Source organism: Lactuca saligna, chromosome 1 (genome assembly GCF_052625555.1).
Source record: "Lactuca saligna cultivar CGN05327 chromosome 1, ASM5262555v1, whole genome shotgun sequence".
Lineage (NCBI taxonomy): Eukaryota > Viridiplantae > Streptophyta > Magnoliopsida > Asterales > Asteraceae > Lactuca > Lactuca saligna.
Genome location: NC_136417.1, coordinates 21,963,920 through 21,977,773, shown reverse-complemented (window position 1 = coordinate 21,977,773; position 13,854 = coordinate 21,963,920). Strand labels below are relative to the sequence as shown.

General features: G+C 34.0%; 2 protein-coding genes, 1 long non-coding RNA gene and 2 other non-coding genes across 5 annotated transcripts; 2 read left to right on the top strand and 3 right to left on the bottom strand.

Annotated features, from left to right (window-relative positions):
• Positions 1–450: 450 nt before the first annotated feature.
• Positions 451–2,254, top strand: LOC145028245 (plant UBX domain-containing protein 10-like). The gene is made up of 4 exons (XM_078976961.1): positions 451–1,075; positions 1,342–1,515; positions 1,798–1,869; positions 1,942–2,254. Exons 1-4 carry the CDS (start codon positions 539–541, stop codon positions 2,170–2,172), a joined length of 1,014 nt encoding a protein of 337 aa, XP_078833087.1. The 5' UTR covers positions 451–538; the 3' UTR covers positions 2,173–2,254.
• Positions 2,255–7,307: 5,053 nt separating this feature from the next.
• Positions 7,308–9,300, top strand: LOC145028229 (uncharacterized). The gene is made up of 4 exons (XM_078976960.1): positions 7,308–7,627; positions 7,710–7,788; positions 8,091–8,515; positions 8,756–9,300. The coding sequence occupies exons 2-4, from the start codon at positions 7,762–7,764 to the stop codon at positions 9,114–9,116; spliced, it is 813 nt and encodes a 270-aa protein (XP_078833086.1). The 5' UTR covers positions 7,308–7,627; positions 7,710–7,761; the 3' UTR covers positions 9,117–9,300.
• Positions 9,301–10,611: 1,311 nt separating this feature from the next.
• Positions 10,612–10,714, bottom strand: LOC145027878 (U6 spliceosomal RNA). The gene has a single exon (XR_013675641.1). It is a non-coding gene; the product is annotated as a U6 spliceosomal RNA (small nuclear RNA).
• Positions 10,715–11,254: 540 nt separating this feature from the next.
• On the bottom strand, positions 11,255–13,671 carry LOC145028218 (uncharacterized). Its single transcript, XR_013675966.1, has 2 exons — positions 13,346–13,671; positions 11,255–12,615 (listed from the first exon to the last, which is right to left on the bottom strand). It is a non-coding gene; the product is annotated as an uncharacterized LOC145028218 (long non-coding RNA).
• On the bottom strand, positions 13,478–13,580 carry LOC145027879 (U6 spliceosomal RNA). The gene has a single exon (XR_013675642.1). It is a non-coding gene; the product is annotated as a U6 spliceosomal RNA (small nuclear RNA).
• Positions 13,672–13,854: the final 183 nt, after the last annotated feature.

Genomic DNA, 13,854 nt, shown 5'->3' with positions numbered 1-13,854 from the left:
TATATATCCTCCTTTTTTTGTTTCTTCCCTCAAATACGTAACGACCGACAAAATAGTATTATACTATTATGAGCACCATCTATATATTTCACCGTTGATAAAATAAACCGATCTTAAATCTTTGCTTTCCCTGTAAATAAATGGCCCTATAAAAATGATAACCTACAAAAGTTTTCATATCACTTTTTTTATCCTTAAATTCGCAAAAAACAACATCAGTATTGAATATTGATTACTATGCAAACTTTGATAAATCGACTTGAAATCTTGATTACCCACAAGAAAAATATATTGCAAATTCTTGAACAAATATTATGTAAATGTCCTAGAAAACGGTCATTTTTTTAAAATGCCTACTAAAAAACAAAACTACATGATGACAACCATAGAAACTATTGCTAATTGATCAAATAGTCAAAAAGCAACGACCTTTACCACATTGGGTTCCCATTTACTTTAATCTCTTCCAAGTTTCCATTTTGTCAGAGGAAGTGCTACATAGGCTTCTAGTGATGCAAGTGTTGTGGCTCAACCCAAAATGGCTAATCCACTAGAAATGTTGGAAGCCTCATGCACTAGACTAGTGCGTCGAATGGTTAGCCTCCCACGAGCCATAATGGATCAAGGACTAGACCTCATGAGAAACCACCACCACCAATTCCCACCACCAAATGTTCCTGTTTACCACCACCACCCTCCACTAGATCACTCCATTTCTAATCATCTTCAACCAGATCTGAGTTTTCTATCATGTTTTGAGCAACACTTTGGCATCATCCATCCGTTCTTCTATGCATGTAGGTTCGTGGAGGCGTTAAAGATGGCTCAAGATGAACACAAGTTTGTGTTCTTGTACTTGCATTTGCCTAATCACCCATTTACACCACATTTTTGTAAGGAAACTTTGTGTTCTGAAGTAGTGGTGCAGTTTCTTGATGCAAATTTCGTGTCATGGGGTGGTGTTGCTGATCAAGGTGAGGGTTTGCATATGGCTACAACACTTCGGGCAGCTAGCTATCCGTTTTGTGCGGTTGTCGCACCTGGTTCAGGCCACAACTTAGACGTGGTTCAACAGGTATGTTTGAACCACAAACCAAGATTTTGATTTCTTGTAGTCTTGCTTTATTTTAGTGGATTAACGAGAATATGATTTGATCCCGTAAACTATGTTTATAAAAGTTTCTTTTTGAAAAATGATGAAAGAACAATAAATTTGTCATCATTTACTTTTCAGTTTTCACTTCCATTTCTAGAAGTATGTCGCACGTTTTCTCGTATATTTTTAAATTTCATTTATATATCTTTAATGCAATCGGTAGTTCTGAACATATTATTAAGTAGATGGAAGGGCCGGTGACCCCAGAAGAACTAGTAGAAATACTACAAACGATACTCGAGGAGCAACAATCAGCATTTAGTAATACAAGGGCACAAGCTGAAGAAAAAAGAAAAGACGATATTCGATTGATACAAGAACAAGATGCCGCTTTTGCTGCCTCTCTCCAAGCGGATCAGGTTCGTTTAATCATGCATTTTTTTATATATATTCCATGGGTCCCACCATTCATATCACTCGGACTAGTCATGCATGTCTCATTGTCAAATTCCACTAGTATTTTTTATATAGTCTGATTGGTATGTATAATGTCATTATCATCCATCATTCCCCAATGCCCAAGTCAAAAATAAATTTAGATCCACTATCGTATTTTACAAAAAATTGTAATATACAAGCAGTTAAAGCGGTTATGTTTAGGTTCCGGAATTTTATATAACTTTTTATTTTTTTGGCTTTAGGAAAAGATGTCAAAACTAGAAAATAAAGCTCAACACGAAGAAAATGCAACTGCCAATGGTCAACATTCCCAGGTTTGTTTTGCAAGTCATGGTTGTACAGTTGGCTTATAGACCTGTACTTGATGTCCGGTTTATCTTCTTCAGATTTTAATACGGTTTCCAAATGGAGAAAGGAAGGAGAAAACATTCTCAAGTTTAGACAAAATGGAAGCCATTTTCAAATTCATCGATTCACTAGGCATACCGGGAGTTGGTGAAAACTATAGACTCGTATCAAGTTTTCCTAGAAAGGTTTACGGTGTTGATAAGGGAAGTATGACCCTTGAAGATGTCGGGTTTCATTCAGAAGCAACTTTATTTATTGAACTTGTTTGATTATGTTTCGTATTGCAGTATATTTAAGATTATTTCTAGACCATTTTTTTATTGTGAAGCGTTCAATTGTATTATTCATGTACATCTATTATTTCTTGGAAAAACCAAACCACTCTCAGAAGCTATCATTGTAAAATAAATGGACTTAGGCTGGAGGGTGTCGTGCCACCGAAACCGCACTCCCTTCGTTGTCACGTAAGCGTCACGTCATTTTTACCACAAAAGTGCGGTTCTTTGTCACACCCAAGGAGTGGTGCCACACTTTATTTTTAAAAGAAAAATTAATTTAAATAAAAACTTTAATTTCTCCCCAACCAATTACAAGCTAGTCAAATTATATCCACCCAATCACAAGCTGCAATCATTTTTTGCCGCACTGCGGTTCGAACCGCACCCAAACCGCACCCTGGGGGAGGTGTTCACTGCTTATGTGGCAAAACCGCGCTCCCTCTACCGCACCACTCCCTCAAACCTTAGGTGATCCACATCAGTGTAATATCATTAATTTTTTCAGTGTCACATCAGTTTTCCAATAACTACTCATATTAATACAATAAAAACTCATCTTTCAAAAATAGTCCCAGTGACACCTTATTTATCACTTTATAAATATTTAATCATTAGAAATTTAGAAATTTAAAATATTCATTTAATCATTAATATTAACATATTAAATTGTTAATTAGTTAATAAAAGTTATACATACCTAGTTAATTATCTTTAGGTTTTAACAATACGACTATAATTACATAACAATAACTTAGATACTACATTTTAATAATATAATTATAATTACATATATAACAATAACTCGTTTATCAAAGAGAGGAAATAGTACCACAGCAGAAAATGGAGTTAGTGGTGGAGCCCATATTTTCATTTGCAAGACTTTCATAAGTTGAAAGATTTAAACTGAGATGACAATTGAAATTCATTTGCAACACTATTGCAACATGCGATGTGGTTGCTCTTACATTATATTAAGATATTAAAATATATTATATATCCGAATGAAATGTATCTTACACCCGAATAATGTTATAGAATTTTTACATTTAAAAGAAACTTTCACAAATAAACATTCATCTAGATATATTTATCTTTATAAGAATCAAATCTTCAAAAGTTCCATAATCTAATAGATTTTCTACTTTTCCACTTCTATTGATTTTATGCTATAATTTTTCTATAATAACTATTTTTACGCAATTCAATTCTCAAATATAACTGAGTTTTATTAGTAATTTAATTTAACATTTTTTGTGGATATCACTACTACATATAGTCATATTGAAACATGTGATCCTAAGTTTCTAGGTTTTAATTTATCATTTATAACCTAAATGTGAACTAATATGTTAGATGGAAATGATACTTGTAAAATTAAGGAAAAATTACGCAACGGTCTTATTATGTATTTTGATTTTACTCTTTTAGTTCTTAAAGGATTTTTTTTTTTTTTTTGTCTTTTAAGGGAACTAAGTTGATATCAACCTTTTTTTTATCACTCCGTAATATACAAAGTTACATGCACTTAAAGCTGATGTAAATGATTGGTTGACTTAAATACATATGATTGTGAACAATGTAAACACCACCTGCTTCTAATCAAGTCGATTTCCAAACCAAACTTAGTTCCATAAAAGTCGAAGGTGTTAGTGTCGAAACCATTGTCAAGCGGCGCCAGGGTCTTTCCTATAGTGTTACTAAAATGCCAAAACATCCACCTTTAAATCTTCTGACATCACCATTTTATCCATCGATTCAATCTTTTTCAATTTTAATCCCAAAGACAGAAATGGATATCCAACAATCAATCACCAACCAAACCCATGTCTCAATAACACTCGCAAACCACCTCCTCTCCAAGAAATCCCCAAACTCCAACATTGTATTTTCTCCCTTTTCAATCCATGGCGTCCCCAGCCTAGTTGTCGTTGGTTCTAATGGCCAACACTTGATCAGTTGCTATATTTTTTCAAAACAAAATCCATTGATGACCTCAACTCTCTTTCTTCGCAGCTTGTGTCCTTGGTCTTCGCCGACGGTAGCCAAAGTGGTGGCCCTCGTTTATCTTTTGCAAACGGTGTTTGGGTTGAGCAAACCCTTTCTCTTAAACCTTCTTTCAAACAAGTGGTGGATGATGGCATAATGGTGGGTGAGGGGGGAAGAGAAAGTGAGAAATGGATGGGTCTTGTGTTTTTCTTTGGATACATACATATATATATATATATATATATATATATATATATATATATATATATATATATATATATATATATATATATATATAGAGAGAGAGAGAGAGAGAGAGACTTTAGGTTTGACTCTGGAAAGTTTAACTTTGTAAAATCAAGAAACACAACTATGTGGCAAAAGGATAACCGGGTTACCCTTTCATTTTGTCAAAAATAACCAAATTAACCCGACAAAAAACAGTTTGTTCCCTTAAAAGGTGTATAAAAAATTTTAAGGATTGAAAGGGTAAAACCGGAATACATAGTATGGCCGTCATTTTCCCTAGAATTAATCATGCTTTATTTTAAATTGCTAAAAAGCATGGTATATTTTGAACTCCGAAATATTAGAACTATCAATATTTGCAATCCAACCCTTCAATTTTTTAATAAAAAAATTAATTTATCTTTCCTTTACCTATACAACCCAATTCAATTCAATTATTCACACTATTTAGCAATCCAAAACAACCCAACTTTATATTAAAAAATATATTTTAATATTGGTCTTGTTTTGTAGAAAAAAAATTATATATTTTAGTATATTTTGTTTGATTTTTTACCACAAGTATTAAATGTAGTTATTAACTAAATTAGAATTAAATATAAAAGTATCTAAAAGGGAGACTTGACAACATAAACAGATAAAAATACACAAATCTTTTGGTGAGTCTTTTGATGAGCGACTCGTTAGGGCAACCTAGATCACCAAATATGTTTTTTTTTTTTTGGCCAGCTAGTCCTAAAAGATCACCAATGGTGATAGTCTAAGCGCCGATTAGTAAGGACACCGGAAGAAGTTGGGTGTAAATAGAAGAAAGTTCGAGAACATAACTAAAGTACCTACAATATGTGAAATCCTAGAAAAAAATATATTCAGTCTCTTTGTCTCCCTACAACAATGTCAAATGGTTCAAAACTTGTGGTTTAATTTAGTTACATACAAAGGAGTGGTATATCTTGGAACCATTGGTTATAAAAACCTATTTTTATAACTTTTTGTATTTAGTTTTTTCTCTACCTTCTTACTAGTTTCTATTTACAAAAACGTGACTGTTCAAAGAAAAAGAAAAGATACAAGCAATGTTTTAAAACCCGGGTCGACCTGGCCGGTTGAACCGGTTGGACCGTGACCCGGGATAGAAGACGGGTCAATTGAGACCGGGTTTTTGTAAAAATACCGACCGGATTGAACCGGCCGGGTTTAACCTAAACCGCGGTTGAACCGGGTATTTTGAACCGGTAAAAACCGGATTGACCCGTTTATTAGGGCTTGGATAATTAAGTCAGTATCGCTCCAGGCCGCAAAACAAACTCAGTTCTTCTCTTCTCTAGGAAACGAAAGCAACGACTGAAGAAAGAAAGCAACAGCGACTGCAAAGCAACGACCTCAGCAACGAGCCAGCTACTTCCGTTCTTCTCCAGGTGAGTTTTTTTCCTGCAAAACGACTTCCTTTCTTTTTTTCCTGCTACAATGAGTGATGTTCCTATTGGCTGTTCCTTCTCCATCGAAACCCCAATTCCCCCTCTATTACTAATTCACTTACAACTTGCGTCCAATCATCCAATTTTGATTAGCTGTTGTTATGAAATTAGTTTTCTTTTGAATCAGGTGATAGATTTGTTTTATTTTCTTTCCCAATTTTCTTTTCATCTACAGTTGACTTTTAAATCAGGTTATTTTCTTCTATGGCTTCTGATTAGCTTTTCGTATGAAACATGTTTTCTTTTGCAACAGGTGATAGATTTTGTTAGTTTACAGTTCATTTATTGTTAATTATCATTGTTTCAAGGTTTTGATTGTGACATATTTGGTTAGTTTATAGTTTGTTTCAAGGTTTTGATTGTGTAGATTATGTAATTAGGATCCAATTGACATATGTTTATTGATTATAACATTATTTTTCAATGCAGTTAGATATGGAATCAAAGGAAGAAGAACCATTGTAAGCTCAATCCCATAAACCGGGTTGACCCGGCGGTTCAACCGGTTGAACCGGTTGACCCATGAACCGGTCATCACACCGGGTCAACTAAAAACCCGAGTTTTAAAACATTGGATACAAGGGAGTGGTGCGGAATTCCACGTTATCCATCGCATTCGTCAAGTGTTTGCTAAGGAAAAAAAAACGTAAGAAAGTGAAGAGATGACACAAAACCTTACCATATCAAACACAGTGTTGCCGAGGCCACATCATCTTCCATACAAATGTTGTCGAGCCACTCCACTCAATTGGATTGGATTATCTGGGTTGGATATTTTTGGCACCATAGCTACAACTAAAATTTGCAAACTTACTCAATAACGTCTTTAATCGTAGTGTTGAGCCCATATGCTAATGCTATTGGGTTTGTGCAGAACAAGCCAACAAGGCTTTATTTCCCATTTGGGCTTTGTATTTTTTTATTATTGCATATCAAACATAACTTAATTATTGTAAAATTATTTTAAATGAATGATAACGAGATTGTTGATGATTCTATTTTAACGATTTTATTTGATATCTAAGTTATTAAGTTTAGTTTGATTTCTGGATGAGATCAGATAAAAATAACGTTTAATGATTTGTTCTAGTCAATCGGGCCCTTGCAAAACCCATATAAACATGCATTATTAATCTCGTTCTATAGATATAAGTCACACAATTAAGAAGTAGCTTGACAATAGCCAAAATCCACAAGTAGCACAAATTATTTGAAATATTTAACTGATATTTAATTTTTTTTAGGTAATCCAGGTGATCCATATTAAATGATATATTCAACTACTTTGAATAACTGACTACGTTTTTGAGAGCCCAAAAAAAAAAAAAAAAAAAAAAAAAAAATCAATTTGAGTCTTGTATGAATCTGTGATCTCTCAAAATCCAATCAAACCGCCTTTGTGCCATCGTTATCCTGATAACCTTCACCGACATGAATTATATCTCTTTCTCTCACTCTCTATCGTCTTCACTTCTTTCGAGTTCCATTTACCTGTCACATTTTGTGCCTCCATTGATCCATTCGATCCCAGTTCCCAAACTCATACCTTTTCGTTTGCTAATGCTCTTACTTTTACATTCATGTTAATCGCAGTTGTCGATTCTTTTTAACCTTTGGAATTCATCGTTTTGTTCCAATTTACCATGTTTGATTTATGAGCAACAGATGAATATGTGGATTTTGTAAGTACATTTTGGAGATTCAAACAAGAGCAGTTTTCTTCCTCTGAATAGGTGAATTTCTCAAGTACTTTGTCTAAATTCTTTTGTTGAGTTTTGTGCCCTAATAGATGATTGACTAAAACATTTGCTTCAGCTGTTATCTGTAATGTGGATGCGTAAGTGATCGGGTGCTGTCAAAGGGAATAATGGCCTTAGTGACCCATCAGGTTCAGGTAGAAAAAATGCCCAAAATTTTGTTATTGTATTTATGTATTAAGGGTGTAGTTGGATCTATTTGTTCAAATTGATCACCACGACTTCTAGAATCATAATTAGACAATCATTTTGAACAAAAGTAGGCATATAATTTCAAAGATTCTAATACATTTACCCTAAAAAATCAGAATTATAATCACTTTTGCCAAACACTATACAATTCGATTATCTCCCCCCAGGTTGCCAAACACCATATAATTTGATCACATTTACCCTTAAATTTGTATGGAGTTTTGATAGATCTTTATTATCTTTCAAGGATGTATATGCTCCATCAAGGCCTTCTTGGAAGAAAGGGACCAAATTGACCCAAAATTCAAAGGCATTTTGCACATTTCAGAAGATAGATATAACCTTATATCTTAACAGTGTGGGCCCATCTTTTATCCATGGATCAAAGCGGAAATCTCTAAGAGTATCATCTTTTGAAAGTAGTAATCAAGGTGATGAATACTTAGACAGAGTGAGAGGGTCAAAATGGGCAAAAAGTCCATACATCTCCTCAAATGGAGGTTTGACATCATTGCCCACATCTTCACCAAGTCAAGATCGTACATTAGAAGGGCATTCCTGTAATGAAAGAGTGGAAACAGACCATGAGATCATGAAATGTGGGATTTTAAAGAGGATATGGTGCAATTTTTTGAGTTTGGATGCAAAAATAAAGATCCCCATGATAATATTGTAAGTAACCTGTATCTAATATATTCCAGAAAAACATTGTAGGTTAATAGGTTGTTAAGTGTTTTCACACCTTTTTAATAATCCAACACACTACTAAGGTAGTGTTTGGTGTGATGGAATCGAGGAAGGAGTGGAATGATTCATTCCATTCCATTCTATTCCTTTCATTTTGTAAATTTCATTCCTCAGCAGGGCATCTTATTTTGGTTTTAATGCACATTTATTATGCTTGATTTGCAGCATACCCCTGTTCCTTACAGTGAACATAAAGTATGGTGCTCATGTTACAAAGGAGTTGATCCCTTTGTGGATTGGTGGACCTTTACTCCTTGCTCTTTACATCAAGATAGTCCATGTGATATACTCGCTCTATGTTTTCAGCTTCAAGCAATCAGTCAAATTAGTAAACAACTTTGGTCATGGAAGAATTCATTTATGGCAACAATTTGTGTACTTTAGGAACTTAGACTACAAAGATGAGTCCAAAAGAATGTGGAAAGAGTTTCAGGAATGGTTTGGGGATATGTGTATGGAGTTTGTTGAATCAATGTGGTCTTATCGCAGAACTGTTGGGTTTTTGAAGATGACCAAGATCATATAGGTTGAACACGTGTTTTTTTTTTTTTTTTTTTGAGTCTTTTGTTTCATGTAATGGTTTATTTTGGCTAACCTAGGCATACAGATACAGGAAGCAATAGATTTGGTAATATTTGTTTTTACCATTTCCGGAAAGATTCTTTGAGGGCCTGTTTGTTATATGTAAGGTTGTTCACTGTTTGGATAAACCTAAACCGAATTGTCCATTTGAATCAAAACAACATAAAGTGTTAACATGCCTAATCTGAATAACCAAAAAACAACCTACTCATCATCTAAAAAGACTAAAAACTATGCAAACCTCTGACTCTGACACAAATTTATATACCCTAAACTTATTGCCATTTAAACACTCATATTTCTTGTTTTTTTTGGTGTTTATTGTTATTAATTTGGTGAAGTCACTGAAACCGAGTCACAAGTCAACCTTGCAAGCAACTATGTCCGGGATACCTGCCCTTGATAGCAGTTTTGGTGTACAAAATGCAACAAAGAGATGTTGAGTTAGAATTTGAAGGTGGTCAAGATGGGAAAATTAGGGAAATCAAATAAACTATAAAAACGGAGATGATGGTGTCTCTACAATGCTTCCATTAACTATTTAATGGTGATTGCATCGTCGTCTAAGTTTCTCTTTGTTTGATGTTCAATTTCTGTTTCTTGATTTGTGAAGAAGTTAGATAAGACAACAGACTTGAGTGACCATCGTGTCAATGTCTATACACTTACATTTATCTTATTCTACCAAGGGGTTCGACTGATATCACATTCCAACAATTAGAGAAATAAATCTCATCTAAATTCATATAATTATAAATGATGGATAAACTTATCTGCTTCAAGAAATAAAATATGAACCTACATTTGAACCCACACTTGTGTGTAATAAAAGACAAATAACCAAACCAGACAATATCCGTTCCATGGCAAAACATACAATATATATATGTAGTTACATACAGTAAAAGAAAAGAATCTTGGAGCCACAATAGACATGAAAAGCCAAAATTCTCCCAATGGCTACAAAGTTACTCTTTTAGTCACAAAACACCATGGTCTCAGATTAATATGGCTATTGGCTAATACAAACACCATCCACCTTAAAATCCATCATCATAATTTGCTGTGTACTTGATAAAAACATCTTCAAATTCCCCTAACTAACAGTACGTTAATTCATAAAACTTATTCCAGAAAGGCAGAAACCCCAATCCAAGTGCATAAGTAAGTGTAAACACAAATAAACTAAGGAAGCACAATTAAAATTTAGTTCATACTCGAATGCACACAGATTCAATATGGCTGACTTTCCAAGATTCAAGTTTGATGGATACCTCCTCGAAATCCGGTCGTTACATGCACGTCAATATGAAGCCGTGGTTAATAAAAGAAGATAATTAACAAAAAGCCTTCCAAACCGCACCCTGTCGCTTGAAATCGCTGTCACGTCCGTCCGAATAGGGATTAGGGTTCCGGCGAAGACGAGAACAGGTATGAAAAAAAATTTGGACCATTTCTCGATTTGTGCGTGTCATCCTTGCGCAGGGGCCATGCTAATCTTCTCTGTATCGTTCCAATTTTATCGGATGTCCCCGAAGGGACGATTATAGCTGCTGAGCTCGACCATATAACGATACACTCAGTTCTTCATCTGGTCAATGTGGGACTAGACACTCGACAGCATCTCGTTACATGAACTAATATACTATTTATCTTTTCTTTTGAAAACGTTCCTTTTTCTTTACTTGCCTTGGTCAACCAAATTAAACGCTCTCTCACACATAAAAAATTTCATCTTTTTTGTACAATAATTTTTATATTTGATCTATGTTATAAAATATACCATTAAAAAAATCAACCTTCAAAAACATTAGATATGCGAAAGTCGTATTACAAATTTGGAATTAGAGTGGAAAACTCGAAAGAAGTAAAGAACTATTAAAAACTTTTCTCTTTTTATAGATAATGACCCTCATCTTAGTGGTGCTAAAGTTAAATTAAGGTTTTCCAACATCAATTTCTACATTTACTTTCCTAATCTATTTTGATGTATTTTACGTGGTCAAATTACTATTCTAATCCTTTGAGTAACTTGACCGATTTAAGATCATTCTTACAAGTAAAACTTTATAACAAAAATGATTGCGGTTCTTAAAAGACTTTAAGGATTGATTGTTTCATATTTACAAAACACTTGGCCCCTAGCAATAAAATGTTTGCATATATATTCCAACTATACAGCCCAACGTTGTTTCTTTCATATTTACAAAACAAATTTTGCAGTTTCTAAAGACTTCAAAAATATTGGATCCGGAGTAACTAGTAGGAATACAGCCTACGTAAGCCACAAGTCTTCCAACTTTTATCTTGAATTAATGCTCCTTCTCGTATCAGCTTCACATTCACTTCATTTATCAAATAAAATCACAAAGCTTTCACACCCAATTTGTTATGTCATGTGTAACAAACATGGGCTCAAACAACAATTTCAGAAACATGCATGTATTTGAAAGATGACAAGAATGAGAGGCCATGAAGGTGTAGCGGATGTTGTGTTGAATGGATAAATGATTTCTTTGTTGAATGCAAAAAAGACTGTTACTTTTTTGGACTAAATAAACTGTTTGAATATGAGTATATGAGCATTTTATCAAAATCTAACACTCAAAAAAGCAATTATCACCATCACCATCACCATAGTCATCAATTTTAACAATCGAACAAACAGAAACATCAATTCGTAAAACTAGAATTTTTCTAGTTCGCATAATGATTTGGAAGAAATTGAATTCTCTCAAAGGAACTGGAACATGGATGAACTGAAATTTGTCATGCGGGAAGGAAAATGAAAGGGAATCCAATTCCATTCCTTTAAATAATTGGAATGGTTCATAAAACTTATCGAAATTATCCTTTTTACTAATTTCTCATACACAAGACTTTTCTTAAACTTATTTCGATTAAAAAAAAAGGTAAATTATACATATTGGTAACAAAATTTATCCACAAGGGGCAACAAATTAGGAACAAAAGACAAATAATAAATTATGGATTTAACATACTACAATGTTAATACTAGAGTTTAGAAAGGGTACTTCAGTCATTTCTAAAAATGAGGAGGATTGAATTGAATTATTTGAGTTTAGGGAAGGAAAGTTGAATTCCTTTCATTGGTAGTATTTTGTGAGTTCCAGATGAATTTGATATCATACTCATTTGCAACCAATGCCGGAATGGAATGGAACTGAATTCCAATTCTGGCCAATTCCAAAGGAATCAGGCAATGCAAACTCCCCGTAGTCCTTTTTTCCAGACAAAAATAAAGAAAATCTAGAAGAGAAAAGTTAGAAATGCACCTTGGGTATTCAGTCGCCTGCAATCATAATAAGCATCTTATTGTAATTGCAATTGCACCACAAAGCATTAACACTGAACTCCAACTAAAATCAGGATGATGGACCAAAATAGAAGAACATAACTATGATCTGGGTACATTTTAAACCCTAGCGAATATAGCATAACAGAAAGAGCATAAAGGGTTAATATAGATGATCTGAATAAATGAAATCAATCTACATTGGTACTAATCTACAGAGACTAAAAACTAGAGGAATTACAGATGCAAACCTAGAATTCAAAACTGACAAACTTATTTGATTTTAGTTTCATAAACCTATTGCAATTTAAACCATAAATTCATATAATCATAAATGTTGGGTAAACTTATTTGCTTCAAGACATCAAAATGAATATGAGTTTTGATACTCCAATAATGATCAAAAGCAGGGCAGAAAATCATCAATGGTAAGACTGCTTTGATCACAAAAAACCATCATTTAAGATTACTATGGCTAATAGATCGACCATCCTTACTAACACTATAACAGCTTAAAACTCACAAAAGTCCATCATCATAACTTGCAGTTTACTTGATAAAACTTGTTCGACATACCCCAATCGAAGTGCATAAGTGTAGACACAAATAAACTACAGAACTGAAGTTCAAACACAATCAAACATTTGCTCATATTCGAACACACACACACGGATTCAACATCTCTAACTTGCAGTTTACTTGATAAAACTTGTTCGACATACCCCAATCGAAGTGCATAAGTGTAGACACAAATAAACTACAGAACTGAAGTTCAAACACAATCAAACATTTGCTCATATTCGAACACACACACACGGATTCAACATCTCTTCGCAAATATAAATTTTGATGCATACCTCCATAAAATCCGACGATAGTTATGAAGCCGTAGTTCAACAAATGATCCATTTCGACCGCCCTCGTCGCATAAAATCGCTGTCACTTCCAAATAGGGATTAGGGTTTCTGCGAAGTCGAAGAAGGCGAAAAAAAAATTTGGACCATTTCTCGATTTGTGCGTGTCAACCTTGCGCAGGGGCCATGCTAATCTTCTCTGTATCGTTCCAATTTTATCGGATGTCCCCGAAGGGACGATTATAGGTACTGAGCTCGACTATATAACGCTACACTCAGTTCTTCATTTGGTCAATATGGGACTAGACAGTCGACACCCATGTCGTTACATGAACTAATTTACCATAATACATTATTTAAGTTTTTTTTTTTCTTTAAAAGAAAAGGAGTAAATTACACGAATGGTCCCTATGGTTTAGGGTAATTTGTACGTTTGGTCCCTAACTTATTTTTTTAACTCGGAAGGTACCTACTGTTTGTTTTTGTTACACGCTTGGTCCCTATCTTACCTA

Excerpts from the sequence above, each read along its gene's own strand:
- LOC145028245 (XM_078976961.1), top strand. The coding sequence starts at position 539 with ATGGCTAATCCACTAGAAATGTTGGAAGCCTCATGCACTAGACTAGTG. Across the intron at positions 1,516-1,797 it reads CCTCTCTCCAAGCGGATCAG|GAAAAGATGTCAAAACTAGA; the intron begins GTTCGTTTAATC and ends TTTTGGCTTTAG. Across the intron at positions 1,870-1,941 it reads CCAATGGTCAACATTCCCAG|ATTTTAATACGGTTTCCAAA; the intron begins GTTTGTTTTGCA and ends TATCTTCTTCAG.
- LOC145028229 (XM_078976960.1), top strand. The coding sequence starts at position 7,762 with ATGGCCTTAGTGACCCATCAGGTTCAG. Across the intron at positions 7,789-8,090 it reads TAGTGACCCATCAGGTTCAG|GATGTATATGCTCCATCAAG; the intron begins GTAGAAAAAATG and ends TTATCTTTCAAG. Across the intron at positions 8,516-8,755 it reads AAGATCCCCATGATAATATT|CATACCCCTGTTCCTTACAG; the intron begins GTAAGTAACCTG and ends CTTGATTTGCAG.